Source organism: Peromyscus eremicus, chromosome 1 (genome assembly GCF_949786415.1).
Source record: "Peromyscus eremicus chromosome 1, PerEre_H2_v1, whole genome shotgun sequence".
Taxonomy (NCBI): domain Eukaryota; kingdom Metazoa; phylum Chordata; class Mammalia; order Rodentia; family Cricetidae; genus Peromyscus; species Peromyscus eremicus.
In genome coordinates, this window is record NC_081416.1 from 151,765,961 (window position 1) to 151,789,623 (window position 23,663).

Genomic DNA, 23,663 nt, shown 5'->3' on the forward strand with positions numbered 1-23,663 from the left:
AAGACCAGCTCAGTGGGGAGGCTGGTTCAGATTTTAACCTCATCTGATGGCCAGGGAAGGGACCACAGAGATGCTGAGAGAAGGGCATTCTAGGCAGAGGGCCCAGCCGGTGTGAAGGGCCTGAGGCAGACATGTGTCCAGTACGTTTGAGGACCATGTCTGAAGAGGCGGATGTGGGAGGAGAGACCAAAGTGCACCTTGGTAGGAAGGAAGGCCGGAAGGGGACAAAGGCTCAGATTAAGCAGGCGTCTCCTACAGGAGAAATGGGAGCCCTTGCTGTGTTCTCAATAGAGAAATGAAACAATTGAATGTACGCCTTAAGAAGTTTGTGTGGATGCTGTGTGCACCGAAAATGCTGGAAACCGGAGATGAGTGCAGAGACCATGCCACAAGCCACAGGGAGAGCTAGTGGGGGGCGGGTGGTGGCAGCCCTTGGAGTGGAGAGGGCTCTGAGTGGGGTTGGGTTTAAGCAGAACCACCAGGATCTCCTCCCAGATGAAATGTACGTGAGGTGTGACAGAGAGAGAGAGATGTTGAGGATGACTGCAAGGATTTTGGCAAGAATGTCCTGGAAGGATGGAGATGGAGAAGCCTGTGGGGGTGGTGGGTGCTTGGGAGTTTAGCTGCCAGGTTAAGCTTGAGCGAGCTACTAGAACACCACTTGGGGATGCCAGGGAGGTAGGCACAGGAGACCTGTATTTAGGGGGAAGCCTTGGGGAGTGTGCCGTTTGATGCTTTCCCGATGGGAGCCAGACCAGAAGTCATAACTGAATCAGTCCAAGGGGAGTGGAGGGGGGATGGAGAAGAGGAGCCAGGACGGCTCTCGGAGGCATCCTTCAGCTGTGAGGCTCGGAGCAGGGTGTGGAGAAGGAGTGGCTGGAGAAGGGGGCCCCGAAAAGTAGAATAGAAGAGACTGAGTGGCCAGGAGCAGCTGGAACTGCAGGAGCCCCGGGGGCAGCTGGCTCCGTTCTCTGCCTCAGTTGCTCTCGCCCTCCCCGTAGCCTCTGTGTGAACCACTCGCCCCACGGCTTGTTAAAGGCCCACTGGATATCTTGTACATGCTCCTCCGGGGCCTTGTCACCATATGTAGGTGCATTTTTCTCTTCCTGGCTGCTTAATAAATGTCAGCTCACCTGCCAGAGACACGGCTCCGTTTGCTACCCCTATTATTGTCAGTATCTGCACACCCTGTGAATATCCAACAGATAGTTATGGCATGTGGGCACTCACTAGTGGTCCCTCAGAGGCAGTGTCTGCTTCCCTCTCCATGCCTGCTTTCCTGGAGTCACCTTTTATTCCCCTCCCCCAAACACACACACACACACACACACACACACACACACACACACACTTTAGTCAGGATCCCATATGACATAAAGTGGACACTCGAGAGAGTTTCCCTAGTGGGTTCCTGATAAACTCCTTTTCTACCTCTTCCATGGAGCCCAGAGCCTCAATTTTCTCATCTGCTGAATGGGGACAGTTGAAACTACACTGCAATGACCCAGTTTTGGAGGTTTTTGTTTGTTTGTTTGTTTTGGGTTTGTGTGTGTGTGTGTGTGTGTGTGTGTGTGTGTGTGTGTGTGTGTGTTGCTCACATGCGATTCAAACTAGGAAGATGTGTGGTAAATGGTAGAAGGCTGTATCTGTCACCACCATGGTGGGAAGATGTCTTCCTTCAAGGGCAACTTGGGATAGATGTGAAAACAATGAACAGAGGGTAAGTGCTGAGGCAAAGAGATTTTTGAGAAAACTTTTCAAACCCTCCTGCCGCATCTAAGCTACACGGGGCTTTGGCGAACACGTCTCAGGCACGTTGAATCTTAGTTTTCTTTTTCTACAAAACGCGGGTAAATGTTCCTGGGGAGAAATGAACAGTCCTGCCCTCTGGTGAGCATGCATTTGGGACAATGAAGTTCCATGGAGCTACATACTGCTGTGACTGGGTGGCTGCTAGAATCTAGAGGGTGGCACGTGCCATTCCTGGCCACCTGTTGTGGACGCTTAACATCAGCAGGCCTGAGACAGCGTGAGGAGGCCCAAGGCTGGAGTGGGAAGGAGGCCTGGCGGGAAGACCGCCTGCTCAGGGGGTCCCGGCACCCCCCGGGGGGGGTGCTGTCACTGTAAGGAGGCAAAGCAATGTGTCCTGTCCACTGCAGAGGGCAGAGCTGGAGAGCAGGGGGGTGGAGGCTGACTTAGACAAGAGATGAACACTTCTCCTGGAGGTGTCCAAAGCCGAGTGAGTGGCTGTGTCACAGTGACCATTGCATTTGGTCACCATCAGGGACATCTGTCCCAGGCTCACTAGCGGAGGGGATCACCAGGTGCTCCCTCCGGAAGTCCTGCTTCCTGATCTGGGTACTTGTTCATGTTTATCTTATTCCAGTCTGGTTTTTCTCTCGAAAAGTCTTGAGGCATGTAAGCCACACCTCCAGAGATAACAGATAAAAGCCTCAAAGGGTTAGCTGAGTTCCCAGGCAGTCCGCGCAAAGAAAGAACCACGTAGGGCCGCTGACTCGGCAGCTGAGTACATAGACTGGGGGACACACTTGTCCTGGTGTCTGAGGAAGGCCCCATGTGGGACACTGGTGGACTTCTGAATCTGACTTATTACTGGAAAGGTGAGAGCAGGCCACCTGTTGTCACTACTGTCTGTTCCTCAGTATGCCTTCCTGGAGTCTTGGGTGTCTTCAAAACATGGGTCTCTGCCACTCTGCCTGCCTGTGGCTGACAGAGGTTGGAGCCATGGTGGCGTGTCCAGATGGGTTCACGGGGGCACAGCCATGATGACTTGTCACATGGCCGTGGCCATCTGGCTGCCTTAAGGAGCTGATGAGATGCGGCGCAGCACAGGGCTATGGGGCAGAGTGGGGACTGACCTACCGCTGAGAACTCAGACTCTAGGGCCAAGATTCTTCCCCAGAGACCTCGTGCTCCCGTGAAGAGAATGCTTCCCTGGGTTGGCAGAGGTTTATATGTCAATGTGTGGAAAGAACCAGAAAAGCCCACTAGAGATCCACTGGCTATCGGTATCCTTCATCTTGTTACCAGAAATTCTCAGGCAGCTATACGGCTCAGTCCCCACTTAAACTGTGGCCTTGCTTGTCCTTCACCCTGAGCCCCAAGTTCTCCCAGTTCCAAGTCAGGCACTCGATGCAGAAAGCTGGAATCTGCTGCGGTGTTAGGTCTCCATCCTCTGAGGGCCATCCTGTCCTCTGCAGGCCACGCCCTCAGTTCTGGGTCCTGGACACACCTAGTGTGGTCCATTCAGTCCAGACTGTGAGGACGAGGCTGTCTCTTGCTCCTGATCTGTAGTTAGTAGGCAGCTGGAGACGGGAACAGGACAAGTTCAGGGGAAAATCATGAAATGCAACAATTCTCCCCTTCGCTGCTGCTGGAGCTCCTCTCCCCGTCCTCTAGTGATTTGGGAAAAACAACCCCTAAGTGCTGTGTTAGAAGAGGAACCGAGGCCCGACTCCTGTTCAACAGAGCACGGAACGGGCAATCTCGATGCCCCATACTTTTCCCACCCCATACTTCTTCCCCGAGTCCAGGAAGTCCCGGGCCTCAGGGCATTTCCACCGTGCCTCTCAAGTGTGTTTTAATTCCTGGAGTGTCTGTCATTGTCCCATTTTAAGGACCATGTGACTAAATTCCCCAGAGGTTACCACCCTGCTGTCAGACTAACCATGGCAGAGCTAGGATTCGAACTTTGTGCTGGATGGAAGCCACGCCCAGGCCTCTGCTCTCTCAGATGGCCTGCTTCACAGGCTTCCTTGAACGTCAGAGCCACGTGAAGAGTGAGTCTCATCTCGTCTCATAAATCCCAAATGGCAAATGGACCTGGGGGCAGCCGAGCCACCTGGGACGTAAATGAAAAGAACGTCTGCTCTCGTTCCTAGGGCTCTGTGTTTGTGCATCTGCTTCCTCAGTCTCCCCAGAGCCTCTACTGCCTCCTCTGTCACGGGAGCCTTTGCCCATCCCACCTCTTTTGACCTCCACCAGATTCGTCCTTGAAATGAGGAGGTGGAGAAGGAAGGATTGCTGGTGCTGTGGGCTGCCAGCATAGCTCCAGGTTCAGTGAGAGACCCCGTCTCAAGGGAATAAGGAGAGGAAAAGCAAGCAAGACACCTGATGTCCTCCTGTGACCTCCATGGCACTTGTGGACATGTATACTCACATACAACACATGCATGGCGGTGGGGGGGGGCAGCACAACTCTGTGGGAGCCTTAGAGTTAGTGTAGGGCTAAATGAGATGAGACAGGAGGTGTGTGAGGTGGGTGTGGCTCAGAATGTGCCAGCACACAGTCGATGTCTTCATCCCACTAGTAGGTACCTACTGTGTGCCTGACCCTGTGTCGGAAGCCTTATCTAGAGCTGTTATTCCTGGAGGGGGTTATGTAATGTGATGTGTGGTGCGCAGTAGGTGCTCCATCAGTACACTACTTTATGACTGAATGTTTGAGTGCTATATCAAAGGGTGGCCAGATGTCCTCAGAGCTTTCTGTTCACACTCCCAGGGAGTCTGGGCCCATCCATTTGTCCTTGTTGCTAAGTCTTGGGGTCCTCTGCCCTAGTTTGTCAAATGTCTCCCAGGCTGTGCCCTAAGCAGACAGCCTGACCCCATACACGGGGACCAAGGCTGGCCCTGTCAGGTTTTTGGCCCTGAATGACTTGGTCACTCTGCTGAACATCCACATAGGAAGTGGCCTTGGGCCCATTCATTTCCCATGGGCTGAGAGTAGACAGGTCCTCTGAGGGATAGTGGTGGTGTTTTGTGCTTCAGTTTCCATGGTGACCCCCAACTCAACGGCCCCATTCCATGGCTGTCGGCTGCTAGGCTTTTCTGTGTGGGAGATGCTCTGATGCTGAGCACTGGGCAATGGTGGATTGACCAGGTGGATGGTGAGCTGGGCAGGTTGTTTGGGGCCAACAACACGTTTGAATGTCTCTCTGTTTATGCTTCCTCTTGCATTAGCTCTCTTCCTCCACCCCTCCCTCCACCCCTCCCTGTCCCTCCCTCCCTCTCTCTCTTCTTCCCCCCTGTCCCTCCCTCTCTCTCTTTCTCTCTCCCTCCCTCCCCCACTCTGCATTTATTTATTTATTGTTGTGTGTGAACATGTGAGCCATAGCTTGCATGTGGAGTTCAGAGGGAGTCAGTTTCTTCCTGCAGCTATGTGTACTCCAGGGATCAAACCCAGGTTGTAAGGCTTGGTGGGAAGCGCCTTCACGATGAAACATCTCACTAGTCCCGTGTGTGGTCTTTGTCCGTCATTGTCACCCGCAAGAAATGAAAGCCTGGAAAGGACTGAGGAACTATCCAAGGCCGCCCAGTTGAAATGGGACTAAATTTCAGGCTGGTTGGCTTCAAGGTCATGTCATTTCTTCTCAGCTGCTGCCTCCTTTGACAGACCTGAGCTGCTCTTGGCCCAGGCAAGAGAAGGCGGGGGCACTTGGAGTCAAGAGTTTTGGAAGAAGGTGGAATGGCAGGGCACTGACTAAGTAAAGGCACAGAGTTCTTGGTGATCAGAACCCCATGCCAGAGCCTAGTGTGGCGTCTCAAGGCTCTTCTGAAGAGCCAGCCCCTCAGCCTTAGGTGGCTCCTGTCCCTGGCTGTGCCTCTGTCCCTATTCCTGCCCAAAGAGTGGCTTTTCACAGAAGACCTTGCAGGTCACCTTTGTCTCTGTGTCCTGAGTTTCTAATAACCTCATCTCTACAGTTCTGAGATAGGATCAGTTTAAGGCATACCGTAAGTTCAGTGGCATGAATAAGGATATGAGGAGAAAGAGCCTTTTAAGGATTTGTGCATGTTATGATTTAATCAAGTCCAAAAGGTGAAAGAAAAGGATTCATCCGAGATGAAAGCACACGACAGCCTTTGCCACTTCAGGACTTGGCAGCACATTTCTCAGCCTGGCCTAGTTTGGGTGCCATCCAGGAAAGGGTCCTGAGTGTGATTTAGTGAGGGGTGGCTTCTGTCCTGGCCTCTGAGTCCTATGAGGCCCGAGTACTACCGTTCCTGATCCTGGCCCAGCTCTGGATTGAGGACACTGTCCAGTATGACAAAAGGGCACAGAAAAGGTTTCTGCCCCATGGACAGTTGCTGGCTCCGGGGCTTTCCTTCACTCCCACTGGTCTGGTCTCTTTCTCCTTGGGCTTGTGTGGGAGTGACCATTTCTGGTGTGGAAAAGGGTCTGGATCATGGGCTGAATCTCCACTCGGTCATCGACACACCAGCCCAAGACTCTGATCTCTCCAGGAGATGGTCTGTCCATGCACAAACATGCTACAACCCACACATGCACATACTTACTCTTGTACATGCCTCTCTCCACACAAGCACACCATAGACAACACATGGCTCATATATGTGCACACTCATGCATATATTCCATACCTCATACATAGCCCCATGCATATATATACATATATATATATACATATATGTGTGTGTGTGTGTGTGCGCGCATGTGCACACCATTCAATACAACATGCGTCCATGCACCTCACACATGTCTCCCCAAGTACACTTCTCCAACACACAGGAATCACACACACTACACAAAGCCACCACTTGAAACTCCTGCTGAGCCTAGAGAGAGTTCACATACACTGGTGTCATTTCCACATGCATACACCAGCCCCGATGTGATATGGTACTTCCCTGGATGCACACAGACTTTCCAAACATGGCACACTCTGCCATGCACACTCACTCCCCAGCTCATACCTCCTCAGAGCCCTGCAGGGAGCTCTTTCTGCCTACTACTCCCTGAGCAGGTGCCAGCAGGGGAAGGGTATGGGGCAGGAGCAGAGGTCAGGACCCAAGCAGAGCACTCGGACCTCCCTGGGCTTGATGCTGGAGGCTGTAGATAAAACAAACAAAAAGGACAGACCTCGTGGGCTTTCCATTCCTGTAGCCCTGGCCTGCCCAGCACCCTGTGGGTGTGCCCAACCTAAGGAAGTCCAGATGAGTCTAATTCAGTTTCTAAACCCAACTCAACTGACAATTTATTTAAGACAATTGGCCATCCTGTCTGCTCTGCATCACTGACTTCTAATGGACGCTGTGCACCCCCATGGGGAGGATTCCATTAGGCAGAAAACCTGACCTGCAGTTTCTGGGGGCCTGAAGCCTGGACCTGGGCCAGGGCTCCCCTGATTAGCCATCATGGGTTCCCACTGCCTGTGACCTTGATCCCCCTCAGAATCCTCAAAAGGGACCAAATCTAGCCCTCACTTTGACCTTGGGGAGGGGGAACTGGTCGAGGCCACACAGCAAATGAGTGGCCAGCTCATGCTGTCAGTCCCCTGCACTGTCTTACAGCCAGACACTTGCTCCTGAAACGCAGATGGTAAAAACATAGAGCCCCACGGTGAATCCCCAAACAGCTCCCAAAGGCAAGCACAATTTCCTAAAGACTACTGTGGTATAAGTAATTCCCAAATGAAAGTCACAGCACATATTGGTCATTTTAATAGATAGTAGGTTGCCTTTCTGATTTACGGTTTCAGGGGTGGGGCCATGATAAAAATAACTTGGTGATTTATAAAACATCTTAAGTCAACAGATCCCTAGTAGGGTTTGTCTGACTTTACAGCCAACAGCCTCACCATCCTGGTTACCATAGAAATGGGATGCCTGGCTCTGTTGCTATGGCTACCACTTTCTAGAACACAATTGGTGGGTCTCACGGTTTGTGATTTCGTTCTGGAAAAATAAAATAAAATAAAGAGAGCCAGAAACTAGCAGCTTGTGTCTGTGTAGCATCACCAAGCAAGCCATGGCAGCTACGTGTCCTCAGTTTTCCAAGGCAGCCGCTGAGCTGGCCAGGCCGGGGACAGCTACCTCTGGGCTGCCGGACAGCTTGGGTCATAGTCCCAGGAGGGCTCAGCTGACCTGGTCCTGGATATGGTGGGGGCTCAGCTGCTCCGGGGAAGGGCTGGAAAGAGGAGCAAGCAGGAATGGCAGTCTGAGGGCGGCGGGGAAGGCTGAGGGGGCAGAGAGGCAAGGAGCTGGAGCTGCCAGAGCTGTGGGAAAGTCAGTCGCCCCCTAGTGGGGACACGGGGGTGGGGGCAAAGGGCTATGTGGAGAGCCCAGCGAGAGGGAGGGCGCAGAGGCAGGGTGGCTGAAGTGACTGGAGTCTGTTCTCGGAGAGAGGTGGGGAGGAGCGTCGTATGCTACAGTTTTCACTGCTACTCTCTCCACATGCTGCTTGCTCTGAGTGTGTACACATGAGTTGTTGGTGCACATACTACCAGAGTGTGGCTGGTGGGGGTGAGGTGACGGACGGGTCTCGTTAAGATTTCTATGGGTTGCTCATGTCCTCTGTGTGGTCCAGGCACCGAGCTGAATTCTCTATGTGTCTGAGCTTAGGACATAGGTTAGGTGTGTACTCTGGGTTATCGAGTCTGTAGTCTGTGGGTGACTGTTGGTACACAATTCATGTAGGGCACAGACCCCACTGCTTGCCCTGTGGGTGAGCTCTGGAACTTGCTGTCCTGGGCCTATCAGGCAGAGATGCCTCCCCATCTAGGGCCAATGATCATCATATCCCTCCCCCACTTCCCCTTAGCTGTGCTCTCTGAATACTGTGAGGTCTTGCCTGCCAGGAGCTCAGCAAGACTGCAGGCTAGGTAGGATGCAGGCTGGACACCCAAAGATACTCTCGTCACTGGCTCATCCTTAAAGGGTGCTTCTGCACCAGAGCTCCTGAGTCTGGGCACCACGGCCTAGGATCCATTCAGGTATGGCCACGATCACGTTGAGTTGGTTCTAGTCGCCTCTGCCCTTCCTCCGTTACAGGGGACATCACAACATGGAACCATCCAGGCCTAATCCAAGGCTGGCTTCTCAACGAGCAAAACTCAGGCAGTGTGGCAGTGAGAGAAAAAAGGAAAAAAAAAAAAAAGGAAGAGTCAAGTGTGGTGGCATGTGTTTGTAATCCCAGAGTTGAGGAGCAGAGACAGGTGGATTCCTAGAGCTTACTGGCCGAAGTGTAGCTGAATCTGTGAACTCCAGACCAAGTGAGAAATCTTGTCTCGAAAAACAAGGGAATTAACTAAGGAAGACACCAGAAATTAACACACACACACACACACACACACACACACACACACACACACACACACGCTCTTTCCTTTTGCTTTCTTTTTAATGATTTATTTGTGTTTTATGTGTACGAGTGTTTGTCTGCATGTATGGATGGCACACTTGGTTCCTGTGGAGACCAGAGGAGAGGCACTGGATTGCCCAGAACTGAGGTTGCAGAAACCACCATGTAGGTTCTGGGAGCTGAGCCTAGGCCCTCGAGAGAGCAGCAGAGCCATCTTACCTGCCAAGCCATCTCTGCATGCCCAACTCCGTTTTTTAACATGGGTTCTGGTGACCGAACACTGGGATTCATGTCCGCATGGCGAGCGCCGTACCCACTGAGCTATCTCCTCAGCCTCCGTATGCTAGTCTTACTAAGATCAGGCCTTTTCGTGGACCTCCACGTCTGTCTGAAGACCAGTATGGTGAGGGACAGATGCGAGGAGAGCTCGGAGGACTTGTGGGACTCCTGGGAGATCAATGCCCTGTCTGGGCTACTCCCATGAGCCTTTGCAAACACTAACGAGCCATCACTGGAGACAGACTCATGGCCTCCCTGGGTGGTTGTAGAGATTCCTTGAGGAGCGCCTTGGCAGGCTGCCTCCTGAGTACCACAGTTGCCAGTGGGAGCCTCACCCCAGGGGAAGGGCTATTAATGGGGCACTGAGGATGCATGGGATTTTTCCACACAGTGTGCATGGCCAGAAGCCTCTCTGGAAGAAGGACCCTCAGGTGCAAAGCCACCGGAGGAGGCACTCTGGTCAGAGTGGCGGAGAGGTACATGTGGCAAGAATGCTGGGTACATGTCGGGTGAGGACCCTGAGGAATCGAGTGCAGCCAGAGCACAGTGATCCTGGTGTGGCAGGCTGAGCACGCTGGCCTTTTCCCTGTGGGCAATGTGGTAGCTGGCATGAGCCGCTCTGGGGCCAGTAGCCATGTGACTGAGACTGAAGCCTAGCTTTGATAGCAGTGGTCCTGTTGAGAGAGGATAGAGAAGAAAAGGCCGTGTCAGGGGTCACTGTAGGGGGAGGGTATAGCCTGTCCCTGGGGAGTCTAGGCTATGAAGGCCAAGCTCCAAGAAGAGGCCCAGAGAGAGTCCAGGTCCAAATACATAGCAGATGAGGATGCATGGTGACTTGGAAGGGCTGCAGTTCTGGGCGAGCTGGGGTTGAAGGTTAATGACTCTTCTTTTTGCCTCCACTTTGCTTTCCTGGTTTGTCCTCCATGCATCCCAGGTCTGGAAGAGCTGGATCCCGAAAGAAGAGCTTCCTGGAGTCAGAAGACCTCCTCTCTAGCCTGCTTCCCTCAGCTTTTCCCAACCCCGCAGGCGTCATAGGGTGCAGGGACTCAGTTTCAACCCACTGCTTCGCACTGTCTTTGTGTGTGTCCTCCTCCTTAGCTGAACAGGGAGCTCCCTGGGAGCTGGACTGGTGCCTGGGGGAGAGTGGTGGGAAGACAGGATGGCTGACTGAACCAAAGGATGGTGAGCGGTGTATAGGCAGGGAAAAGGAAGGAGGGAAGGAGAACAAAATGAGGAAGGAAGGGAGCAATTTGAAAATAGAAGAAAGGGATGGAGAGGATAAAGGAAGGAAGAATGAGTGGACAGATGGATGAGTGTATGAACGGAAGAGAGGAAGGATAAATGGGCAGGAGGGAGCGAGGGAGGAAGATGGGTGGATGGAAAGGAGGCACAGGTTCATGGAAGGATGAAAATGGATTGCGTTTGACAGTAGCCTATGAGAAAAGGTTCTGAAAATTGCATTGCTATTAAGCTAACAGGATGCCAGTGTACTGTAACAAGCAGCTTACACAGATCTCTTCCTGTTTGTGGGCTCAGGTAGCATGCGGCATCATCTCCTAAGACTGAGTTCATTCTGTAACAGTGCCCTTCCTACTCCCCCCCCCCCCCCACCGAAGCCCAGGACGTGGTTTCGAAGATCCATTTAGTGCTTGGCGCCCAGATTTTTGGCAGGTTGGGCTCCAGGCCCCATGGCTTTGATTAGCCCAACCTAGCAGCTCTGGGCCTCCCGGAGCACATGGAATGGGGGATGACGTCCAGTTTCAACCCAACTAAGGCTAAGGCGCTTGACTTCCTGCTGCTAATGGGAGGGGGGTGTCTTTAAGTAAATGAACTGGAGTCACAGGAAATAGACACAGCCTCTGCGGGGCCTGGCTCCAGTAGAGCAGTCCCCTTCTATTTCTCTGCACACTTTGGTCCAGCGTCACAGTCAGTGTAGCTAAGTACCGTCACAGACGCCTCAGATTTCAGCGGCTTCACCCAGCACAAGCTTTTTTTTTTTTTTTTTTTTCATTTTGTTTTTATTTCTCATCAGAGTATTAAGTGGCAGCCCAGCTCAATGTAGCCAGGCTCCTTCTCTCTCACGGCTCTGCTGGCCCCTGGAGCATCAGTGTTTGGCTAGCATCGGGAAAGGAGGCGTAGGTGAACAGGGATGCAGGCTTTGTTGGCCGGGCTCAGCCGCATGGCTTTCTCCCCCTAGACTCCGAGGAAGATAATGTGGTGTGTCAGCTTGGGTTGTGTTGGAAGGGCTCTGTGCATGGCCTGCTCCTAATGTGGCCCTGTGCCTGGACCCAAGGCAAGGCACTCCAGGTTTCTCCACTCTGAGTGAGAAGCCTTTACTCTGACACCCTGTGTTTCTCGCCCACAGTATGTGGCCTTTGCCTCCCTCTTCTTCATCCTGGTCTCCATCACAACCTTCTGTCTGGAGACCCATGAGCGCTTCAACCCCATTGTGAACAAGACGGAAATCGAAAACGTTCAAAACGGCACACAAGTGCGATACTACCGGGAGGCGGAGACGGAGGCCTTCCTCACCTACATCGAGGGCGTCTGCGTGGTCTGGTTCACCTTCGAGTTCCTCATGCGCGTCATCTTCTGCCCCAACAAGGTGGAGTTCATCAAGAACTCACTCAATATCATCGACTTTGTGGCCATCCTCCCCTTCTACCTGGAGGTGGGCCTCAGTGGCTTGTCCTCTAAAGCTGCCAAGGACGTTCTGGGCTTCTTGCGTGTCGTCCGCTTCGTGCGCATCCTGCGCATCTTCAAGTTGACCCGCCACTTTGTGGGCCTGCGGGTCCTGGGCCACACGCTCCGTGCCAGCACCAACGAGTTCCTGCTGCTCATCATCTTCCTGGCCCTGGGTGTGCTCATCTTTGCCACCATGATCTACTACGCTGAGAGGATAGGGGCGCAGCCCAATGACCCCAGTGCCAGCGAGCACACACACTTTAAAAATATTCCCATTGGCTTCTGGTGGGCTGTGGTCACCATGACGACACTGGGCTATGGAGACATGTATCCTCAGACGTGGTCTGGTATGTTGGTGGGAGCATTGTGTGCTCTGGCAGGAGTGCTGACCATTGCCATGCCGGTGCCCGTTATCGTGAACAATTTCGGGATGTACTACTCTTTAGCCATGGCTAAGCAGAAACTACCAAAGAAAAAAAAGAAGCATATTCCACGGCCACCACAGCTGGGATCTCCCAATTATTGTAAATCTGTCGTAAACTCTCCTCACCACAGTACTCAGAGTGACACATGTCCGCTGGCCCAGGAAGAAATTTTAGAAATTAACAGAGCAGGTAGGAAACCTCTTAGAGGCATGTCGATCTGACCTTTCACCTCTGCCCCCTGTAGCAATGATTCCAGATTCAGTCAGACTGCTTCCTTAGTTCCATGGGCGACCCAGGACCCTGTGCCCAATCTTGAGGTGTGGAGCCTGGGGCCCCAGGGAGATGCTTGGCGGCCAAATCCAGAAGTCAAGAGCTTGCTAGAGGAATCTTACTGGTGGCTCTGGGTAAGGAGGTTGATGTGGTTGGTCTCATGAGTTCTGAAGAGACCCCCACAGAAGTTTGCTGAGGACTCTCTTAGCAGGAGCCCAGAGGCTGCTGCTTGGTCGGAAGGAGTCAGGTGTAAGTCTCTGATGGGCTACTGACCCGTGGTGGGCAGGGAGGGAGTGGTGTGATTCAGAGACACCACCCAGCCTTTGATTTGGTCTTTGACATGGGTGCCTTCAGGCTGTGTAGACCGGCAGAGTGGTACATGAGATCCGGACAGCTGAGTCTCCGCAAAGGCAGTAGCGGGGATTCTCAGCCCTAGCAGAACCTAGCTGAGTAGACTCCTGCTCTGATGCCAGCTACCTAGTTCCAGGTCTTTGCTAGGAGTTGCCCCTAGGCTTCCGTGACAAGCTTACTTACCCCATAGCATGCCAAACCAACTCATCTTCCGCCACCACTCTAGAGTTTAGCGTTTATCTTTAGGAATCTGTTGGAGTGACTCTGGCTTTCACGTTGTCTGTTTGGGTTGATGGTCCAGTGGGAGTTTCTGGAGACCTTCTGATGGAAGTGGCTGATGAGCAAAGAGCTAGAGAGGGGCCACACCCCGGGCAGCTTAGATGAAAGCATTATGGACCAGCAACACCCTCCCACCACTGAGAGCTGTCCCCATATCTAGCAGTAGGGACTGTAGCAGCAGCAATACAAGACATCCCAACCACTTACCCACAAATTCACTGGGAGACAGGGGGTGGGGGGTGGGCTGAAACAATACTAGTCACCGAGGGATATATTCTCATATTCCATGGCTAGTGGTTCATTATGGGACTATCTCAGTTTTATGAGAACCTGCATATAGCACATAAAGTTGACCATGGGGCTCTGGTCTGAAGATGAAAACCCATAGTCTACCTCTACCCATGGAATCCCATTGACTTACTCTGAGGACACAGGGATCTCCAAGGAACAGATGACCCAGAGAAGAATGATGACATGAAGAGGTCCTGGGTGAGTGTGAGGTTGGTGTGTGGTGTTAGATTTCTCTAGTCTATGAAGAGCACCCCATGCCTGGGGCTGGCAGAGAGTGGCAAGTTAGCTTGGCCTGGGGCGAGAGAGCCTCTCTTTCATGTGGGTGGCCTCCCTCAGTGGATGATGGATGTCCTTTGCTGCCGGTGTGCTCTCTGATTCACCTTCCCATCCCAGTCCTTTATCCTACAGGCTGGGGCAGCCCGGGCAATGTCCCAAGGCCTACACTTCTTTGGCCATGGGACATTCCAGCCCTTTCACCCCATTCTATGCCCTCTCCTTCCCGAGGCTGCTGTAGGCACAGAAGCAGAATGTAGCTTATGTTCTAGATTGGGGCAGGGAATGCAGGAGGTCTGAGGTAGAGACCTCCCTCCAGTCAAGCCTTGTCTCCATGTATGGGAAGCCCCAGGCCTACCCTTTTGTTTCCTGTTGGCTAGCCATTTTACCCCAGGAGCCACCACCAGGGCAAGGACAGTTTCCTCGGCTCTGGATGGCCTTCCTTCTCCCCCAGCACCATTGTGCACCCCAGGAAGTGGGGCATCACATGACCCTACTCAGCCCTTCTGACTCATCTTCCCCAACACTGTCAGTCAGGATTGGTGCTCTAAAAATGGAGCCCCAGGTCAGCCCATTGATGATCTGGAGCTCATTCTAGCCAGGCACAGATTCCTCTGCACACTCAGTGACATTATTGTACTGAGGACACACACACACACACACACACACACACGCACTTCAGCTAGTCCTAGGGATATTAGCTCTTTCCTCATGTTGCAGCAGATCTACAGAGCCTGCGAATTCCTGTTTCCTTTGGGTTCCTCAGCCCTGCCCCTGAGAGACACTTTGCCCTGGCTCCAGATTTCAGGAACTCGAAGAGCTCTGGTTTGGGCAGTCTCATGACTTGTCCTGTGAGGTCAAGTTCCTCCTTTTCCCTCCTCCACACACGTTATTCCCTTTTCCTTGCCTTGCCGTTTTGGTGCTGTCCTGGCGTTCAGCCCCGCCCCTTAGCTCTAAGACTCCGGTCCCACCTGGAGCCTCACCTTTCACCAGAACACTGCTCACCGCAGCAAACACGGGTATGAGAACAGGGTTATCTGTTGCCGGGGGCACGTGAGGGTCCTAGGCTTGTCTTCAGCCGCCCCTGTGCCCCAGGCTCGCTCTCTTCTCATCCAAACCCCGTTCCTCACCCCTGTATACCTGGATGGGCATGGGGCAGAGGTGAGAAAGGGTGGGAGAAGCCAGAGCCCCAGGAGGCAGACGGGGTGGGTAGAGACCAGACCCGATGGTCGTGTGGGAGAGAAGACAAGTCCCCCAGTTTCTTCAGCAGAGGCAGTTGAGCAGGTCCCTAACCAGTTTTCTCTAGCTCCACATCTAACTCCTGGGCTAGGGACTGAGGCAGAATGCTGGGCTTTGCACTGCAGCCAGCCCCTCCAGCTCCTTCCCCTCACCTCCACTGTCTGTCTGTCCCAGGGATGTTGTGAGCTTTTTCTTTGGGCCATAGCTCGAATGGCCTCAGTATTTGTGGGCTCTTGCCTGAGGGGCTGCCCAGGGTTCAGGTTTCCCCTGGCCATGGGAGGCTCCGGGAGGGATTGTCTGGGACTGGGCCCCTTGGAGAAGCTGCCCTTTCCCTGGACGGGGCTTCCTTCCCCATGGAAGGAAGTGGGGTCAACTGCTTGCTCTGGGCAGCTCGGAATGTTCATTGTCTCCTCTGTCCTGCCATGTCCATTCTTGTGTGTCCTAGCATCTCTCCTCCTGGGGTGTGGGTCAGTCCTTTGTGCTGTGGGCTCCAGGGTTACAGGGTCCCAGCATAAGGGATAAAGAGGGATGCAGGTGGCCAAGTTTGGCTCGCTTCTTGCTTTTGAGTATGCAGAGCCCAAGTGATGTCTCAGAGACACCCTCCCCCGCCCCGAAGCTGCCCACTGCACCTCAGGGTGGTCTTTCAGGGGAGAGCTTCTGTTCTGAGCATCGGAATCTAAAGTCCCCCTTTTTCTGGGCCCTCCAGCTGTCCTCTCTCGGGCTCCTGCGGCTGCCTGGGAATAGTGCTAGACCTCAGGGTAGGGAGGGTGGCAGTGCTGGGGCCAGAACTGATGGGCAAGATAGGGGGTTGAAAAGACTCCAGCTGCGGGGCTGGCAGCCTGGACTCGGAGTGTAGTCCACACTGCCCACGTGGGCAAAGGGAGATCTAAGGAGAAGTGAGATGACTTTGAATGCCAGGCATGGGTGTTCTTTTCTGTGTTGTTCATATCCCCTCTCCCCTCTCTCCACTAATCATGTCTCTCTCTCTCTCTCTCTCTCTCTCTCTCTCTCTCTCTCTCTCTCTCTCTCTCTCTCTCTCGTTTTGTTGAATGAGTGTGGTGGTTCCCATGACCGTGTCTCTCACAGCTTGTGCCCCTTTTAGCCTGAGATGTTTCCCCCTGAGTCCCAGCTGAGCAGACCCCTCTGGGGCAAACCCAAGGCAATGCCCAGCCAGCCCAACTAACCCTTGTCCAGTCCTGCGTGCGCCTGGCGGCGCCCGCTGCTGGTGTGAACAGTAAGTACATCGGAAGTGTCTGGAGATGGCAGGAAAGCGTGCCTGCTGACGGAGGGCATGTAGGTTCTCTTTGCTCCAAAGTTTTAAAAAAATGACCCTCTCACAGACGTTCATCTCAGCTCATTTCAAAGCCTGGAAACCATCTCTGAGACGCTGCCCATGCTATCATTTCATCACCGCAGGCCTGTGGGGTTGTGGGGTCGTGGGGTCCTGGGCCCGGGGAGACAGGCCCAGGTCTCTGAAAGAAGTGGGAACGTAGGTTGCTAGCTGCCCTTTCATCCCAGGAGAGACGAGTGGGTGGGTGGGGACTCGGTGGTCTCGCACCTGTGACCTTCCTCAGGGTTCCTCAGGTTTAGACAATTGGGTTATTTTCTCTTCTGGCCACCCGCACTGGAGTTTGAGACAGGAAGTGAATGACCCGGTGGCTGAGAGCACCTTCAACTGCAGATAAAACAACAGCCCCTCAGCCACAGATCCTTTTGGAGAGGTTGAGGCTGAAACAGAAGCAGGCTCCAGGGGCATCCTGGAAACTGCCTGCCATCTTGTCCCCCTGGATTCGGGATGGCTGCCCCTCCCCGCCCCCACCACCACCACCGAGGGGCTGCCCCATTTTCAAACCCTTTACAGTTCAATGTGGGAGGCCAGGGGTAGGGGGCATGTAGGCAGAGACTCCGGCCCGGGGGTGTGTGTGTCTCAGGCTGCACTGTCACTATGGAGGCAGAGGCAGAAAGGAGTAGTCACTAACTGACCCTTTCCTGGACAAGAAGAGCAGGCTGTGGACACCCACTCAAGAGCATCTTTGCCAGCTGGAGAAGATGCGCTTGGAAGCCAGTAACGCTCCCCTGGAGAAAAAGTCATTCGAGGCACATGGACCCCAGCTTCCAACCCCTCTTCCTCACCATACCACATCCCCATCTCCCCAGCATTCTCCTTCCAGCCCACAGACCCTCCAGGAGGGAGACAAGAGCCAAATGGAATGTAAGGGAGGATATACATGTCTGTGGGCACACACACATGTGCCCACAGACACACCCCACATGCTAGGCAGCCCCCAGCTTGTCACATGGTGCCAGAGTTTCCCTAGGAACTGGCCTTTCTGGTTCAGAGTCAATCAGGAGTGAAGGTCCTGGGATCTTCAAGGAATGCACTGTACGTGAAATGCCTTGCCATCTTGTACGACAGACTTTTTTAAGTTCCAAAATTATGATGGGAAACCTTTTTTTTTTTTTGGATTTGCTTTATGAATAAACCTGATTGGTCCATTTCTCTTTTGACTGACTGCCTCTTTGTAGTGACATGATGTACACGGGTGGTGATCCCACTCACGTGCACGCAGGGAAGGCTCACTCCTGCGTGCAGTTACGTGAGGTGAACAGGATCATGGGAGAAGGTCAAATCCAGTGGGAATTTCCCCTAGCTTCCCTTCAGAGAGCCTCCCCTATCACATCCCCCAGGCTGGTTTCCTCCCTCACCAAGGGGCTCTCATAGGAGGCTTCCCCCATAGGTGCAGTATTTGAGTCCCCAAGAGGGACAGAGATGGAGGACAAAGGTCAGTCATGGGAAGGCCTCCAAAACCTTCCTCTTGAAGTTAGCAGGGCCAGGGTGCCTGGCTGTGGCCACATTTTGCCCTCCACCATACATGTCCCCCCCTGAGATCTCCTCCCAGGTTCCTCCTTAGGCTACTACAGAAGCCAAGCCTCCAATTCCCCCCACCCAAGGCCATCAGCATCTGTTGTCTCCGCACATCCATTTGTTCTGCTTTCCGGGGATGCTGGCAGGAGGGACCGGCACGGGAGCCCCTCCCACATCCCTGTCCAGCCATCACAGCCTCATGCATATGCATTGATTTTTGTTGTGCAAGCTGACCGGGTTCCCCGGAGTGGTCTGTGGAGGCACTGTTGAATGTGTGTGGACAGCAGTGTAGGTCTGCATGGGGATAGATCAGATGAAGTGATCTAACTGGGTCTGTGCAGGTACACAGGAAATTAATCTGCATGAATGATGGGGGAGACCAATCAGAGTGGGTCCTTAGAATGGTGGTGATATGTGTAACCAGGCCTAGTCTGTATGGGGAACAGGAAATTGAAGGGACCTGATTGGGTCTTTGTAGAGGCAGTATAGGTATGTCCAGCTCTTATCTGTATACAGGACAAAGTTTCAGAGGGACCTGGTTATGTACCTGTGTGAACAGTGTAGAAGATGTGATCAGGCTCAGTCTGTGTAGAGGACAGTCTCAGAGGGACAGATTGGGTTCTTGTAAGGAGAGAACAGAGGTGCGGCCAGTCTAGTTTCTATGGGCCACAGCATGGTAAAATAGGGTTTGTGTGTGGTGGGGGGCAGTGTAAAAATATGTGTCCAGGCAAGTCTGTAGAGGGGATGGGAGATCTGAGGGACCAGACGCTGTCCCTATGCAGATAGGCTAGAAGGTGTGAGCAGGCCTAGTCGGTATGGGATAAAGTTTAGAGGCACCAGATTTGGTCCTTGTGGGGACAGAAAAGGCGGCCAGGGCATCTCATGGTCAAGTTGGACCCAGATGGAGTGGTGGGAGCAAGCTGAGTGGTCAGACTTGGGGGTACATCAGGAACCAAATGCTGGAATGGGATCTGCATGGGGGGGGTGGAGGGGGTCAAACGGGGCCCAGCTGGGCCTAGTGCTGAATATTGCTGGGGGACAGCCATGTGCTGGTTAGAAGTAGAGGGTCTGAAAGGCTACTTTTCTGGACTGGGGCCTCTCTGAGTGTCTGTCTGTCTTCTCCCTGAGCCGTGTGTCTGGCCCTCTCCCCATGACTACTTCATATCATCCTGTCTCATTAACCCTGCCTTGGGCCCTGGGCCTGGCCCCAGCACCACACGCCAGGCTCATCACCGATTCATCTTTTTGCAAACTTTGAGCAAACCTAGGGGTCTCTCCCTCCCTGCGCTGTCAGCAGCCCACCCCAGCCTCCGCCCTCCTCCACGGACCACCCACTCTTCCATCCTCAGGAACGGGAAGTCCTCTGTCAAATGCCCCACCTTCGGCCTCTCTCCCCTTCTCACTAAACGGTTTTCGGTGTCTCAATAGCTTCTGCTTATATGTTTGAAGATTCCAAACTGAATGGGGAGGTGGCGAAGGCCGCGCTGGCGAACGAAGACTGCCCCCACATAGACCAGGCCCTCACTCCCGATGAGGGCCTGCCCTTTACCCGCTCGGGCACCCGCGAGAGATACGGACCCTGCTTCCTCTTATCAACTGGGGAGTACGCGTGCCCACCTGGTGGAGGAATGAGAAAGGGTATGTAGAGGAAGCTGAGTTCTCTGCATCGGCTGGGCCCGCCTTGCACTCCTGCAGATGGGTGGGCAGGGCGGCGGGCAAGGGGCGCTGAGGGGTAGGCAGGCACGCTGAGGGGCAAGGATGGAGGGAGCCCCCCAACATTGGCCTCTAGAGGTCAGAGTCCTTTCCCCAAGGGGGATGCCAGGTTGGCAGTGAGAAGCTGAGGCCCAGGCAGCTGTAGGTTGGTATTCAGATAAATGGTAGAAAGGGGCTTGGCACAGGGTGGATGACCATGGGTTGTAAAACCAAGCCAAGGATGTCCCTAAGGAGACAGGGGGAGTCTAAGTTCCCCCAGAGTTCTCTAGTGGGGTAGAGCGTGTCCAAAAGGCAAAGTGTTCTTTCCTAGCCTTTAGTTGTGGAGGGCAGTTGGCTTGGCCACCACCCTGCGAGTTTAGTCTAAGGTTGTGCTATGGAAGAAGTATCCTTTAAGAGAGTCTGCAGGCCAGTGGAAAGGGAGGCCTCAGAGAGAGGTGGCTTTAGAGCTGGGAGACAAGGCCACTGTCCTTGTAGAGGTAAGCTGTGTGCTACTCAGAATATTGAGAGTGATAACTTGCGAAGACAAAGTGTACCAATGGGACTTTGTATAGCCCTTTCCATAGCCAGAGCACATTACCACTGCCCAGGGGTGGCCAGTGCCCCCTTGTGACTGGTGAAGGACCAGTGGTATTCTTGCAGTCAGGATTTGGAGAGGTTTAGCATGGACTGAGGTGAGGCATGGGGAGGAGCTTAGAACAGTCCACATAGGGCTGCAGGCACTGGCCTGGGCTGGGCAGCCCATGCATGCACCTGTGCACCTCACACGCTCACACAGACGCATGCCGACAGCGAGCAGGGTAGCCAGACACAAGTCAGAATCTCGAGGATAATGATGTGTAGTCTGTGGCCCCTGTCAACGGCACTAGTGTTGGAAATGGTTAAACCAGACACAAGGAGAAAACAGACTTCCAGAATCAAAGGCAGACCTAGGAGAGGAGAGAGACAGCCTTCACCAAGAGGAGGGAAAGTCTTTTGGGTTGCGCACGACTGCTTAGTTACGCCCATCGGATTCAGGCTGGTCTCTGCTTGTTTGCCCTGCCTGAGATCCCCTGGACCTCAGTGCGGTGTGCCGCTCCCTGCATGGTGCTGCATGGCAGAGGGCTACCAGCCTTGAGGAGGACCCCATCCTTGACATGGATGGGTCTGCTGCTCTCTTTGCAACTGGCTTTTTCCCAGGTAAAGCCTCTAGAATGCCCAGGAGCAGGGGCCACCCTGAAGAATAAGGGGAAAACTATCTCCACGGCTGTGCCCTGCCCAGTAAGGTCCCACAGGCTGCCTGGCTCCTTTGTCTTGGATGCTGGGTCAGTCGGTGTGGCCTAAGAGAACGGAGTGTCTCTACTGTGCTTCCAGAAGCACCCCATTTCCTAGTAGTGCTAGGGAGTTGAGTGCAACCCCCATCCACAGGCGACCCCCAGTCTCAGAGCCCACCTGGGCTTGGGTGCTGGCCTCTCTGGGAGGCACCAAGGGTGAAGGCCCCGCACACGCGTCCACCCAGCCTGGCTCTCACGAGGACTTGCTTTGCTCTGGCTGATTCGGAGCCCTTTAGGTCTGCAGGTGCAGAGCAGAAGTAGGGACTTCACCTGTCCCCCCAAGGAGGGAAGAGAAAGAGGCTGCTAGGCTGGTCTGCTGCATGGGAAACAAGCCAGCTGGAGAAGAACCTGCCTGCCTCTGCATGCGGCTGTGGAGTCTCTCCTCCTCCTTCCTTAACAACTAAGTGCCGAGCGGGGAGGGGAAGGCACAAGAGGAGCTCAAGTGTTAATTGTATTCTCTACATACAGATCTTTGCAAAGAAAGCCCTGTCATTGCTAAGTATATGCCGACAGAGGCTGTGAGAGTGACTTGACCAGGCGGCTTGGCCGAGGACACTGGTGGCTATTAAGCATCTGGGTGGACCTGCAGCCCCTCCTCACCCTCGGACAGAGTAAATTCACGCCATGCAGGTTTGCCGGACGAGTCCGAGTGGCCCAGGCATTGTCCTAAGACGGACGTAGCTTTTTCTACGGCCAATGGTAACTGACCGTAGGGGATCGCCCTTCTTTCTTTTCATTTTTTTTTTTTTAGAAGTTACCTTTTATTTGGGGAGGGGGGGGTGAAGGGGAGCCTTAGCATGACTTGCATGAAGTTAAACAGAAAACCCAGCTAAACCAAACCCAGCAGCCCCCGCTGTGACTGTATTGTCTGACTACTCTCACCACCACCAAGACCGGCGAGAAAAGCAAGGGCTCAACTTTCTTTCAGTGCTCTTTATTTTGACACACGGTGTCGGAGCCAAGCTGTGACGGCACTCGGTAGAAGTCTGTACATTGCTGGGAGCGGGGGGCCAGGGAAGAAGGATGGGGCTGGGGAATGGATTGCTTTTTGTACACAAGACCCAGAGGAAAGGTTTCAAAAAGGCAGTCAGTCAGTCATCGGTCATATTGACCTCACCTTCGTAGCTCATCTCTCACGTGGAACACAGAGAACTTTGCTCCGAATGGGATTGTGGGAACTCACACAGCCGCCCTCTTCCATCTCTGTTTGGCATGCTTCTGACCCAGCGGACGTCTCCCCAAGACCCCGACAGCGGCTAGTTTAGGTTGATCTCTCATCCCAGTGTGTAGATCCAGTGTGACCAAGTCTCACAACGAATTGTTCATAGTTACACCATATGGATTTTCTAATGTCATTTTAAAGCCAGGATGTAGAGTACCTCCAGTTCAGGACCACCAGAGGGGTGCCTCCCCTCCACCTTTATTAAGGCACAACCTGGCATTGTATGCAATTTAGTACTTCAGAGTAAGAAACAAAAACAAAAAACTGCATGCCCAATGTTATGCAAAGAGATTCGAGCATGAAATAAATTTTGTAACATGGTTTCTGTCTAGTCTAAAGCAGATTTGTTTTTCTGAAGCAATCAGAGGTTTGCAGAGACGTGCTTCTGCATCTCGAATAAATATAGTATTTTCCCAACAGAAACAGAGGACAGTAGCTTGGCTTTGGTCTGATTCTAAAATTAGTGTGTGTGGGGGGAAGGATGATATTTTTGAAAAACACATGCTTGAGTTGAAAAAAAAATGCAACATCCCGAGCTTCCACTGCACCATTTCCTGGAAAGACAGCAACCTCCCCTCCCCGGGCCCTGGCCCTGGAAATAAAAAGCTGACTTCTGAGATGAAGCACTAAGGAGTTGAGTTTTTATTGCCTTCAGGCAGCATCTCCGCTCCGTTCTGGCACGGCCGAGCTGATCCTAGGCCTGACTACTACTGTAGTCATCTAAGCTGAAGTGTGGCTGGGCTCCGAGGATGCTGGCCCCTGTGGGCTAGGGCTGCAGATCCTGTTGGGCCAAGGGACGAAAGCATATCCTTTGTGGGGTTCACCTGGTATGGTTCAGGGACTCCTCTTGGGGGATCCTTGCATGGAGCCATGTTGGAACCTCTAGTTGCCCTGTGCAGCCATGGGCACCTCCCTGCTAGGACTATCGTTGGGTCTGACAGGTCTGCGTGCCCTGGCCAACTTGCAGGGCCTGGTCTAGAGACGACCTCATCGAGTACACCTCTCTCAGCCTGGACCTGGGGATATTGCAGGTTTGGGTGTGGGGTAAAATGGAAGATCTGATCCTTCCTCATCGTTAGTGATTCCAGAATGTCCACGTGGAAAGAGACCCCACAGGCCATGCAGTCAGCCCCTGAGCATCTGAAGATGAGGAGGCATCAAGCTGCTCCGGGCCACCAGCACGAAGATGTCAGCCCCCCTAAGGTTTCAGTCCCTTTTGTCACCTCTCAGCACAGCCCGAGTCTGTGATCCTATGGGTGGGTGGGACCAAGTTTTACCTACCAGTTTCTTACCTCTCCAAGGACTTGTCTCAACTTCCTGGTACCCAGTGAAATTCAAGAAC

At 53.4% G+C, this 23,663-nt stretch overlaps 1 protein-coding gene across 1 annotated transcript in view; it reads left to right on the forward strand.

Moving 5' to 3' along the window:
* The window catches only part of Kcnc1 (potassium voltage-gated channel subfamily C member 1), a 40,529-nt gene extending 18,897 nt beyond the window's left edge, over nt 1-21,632 (forward strand). Inside the window, exons 2-4 of the mRNA XM_059274435.1 lie at nt 11,763-12,696; nt 19,526-19,714; nt 21,568-21,632. Coding sequence (XP_059130418.1) covers nt 11,763-12,696; nt 19,526-19,714; nt 21,568-21,632 — 1,188 coding nt within the window. The remainder of the gene's footprint in view (nt 1-11,762; nt 12,697-19,525; nt 19,715-21,567) is intronic.
* Nucleotides 21,633-23,663: the final 2,031 nt, after the last annotated feature.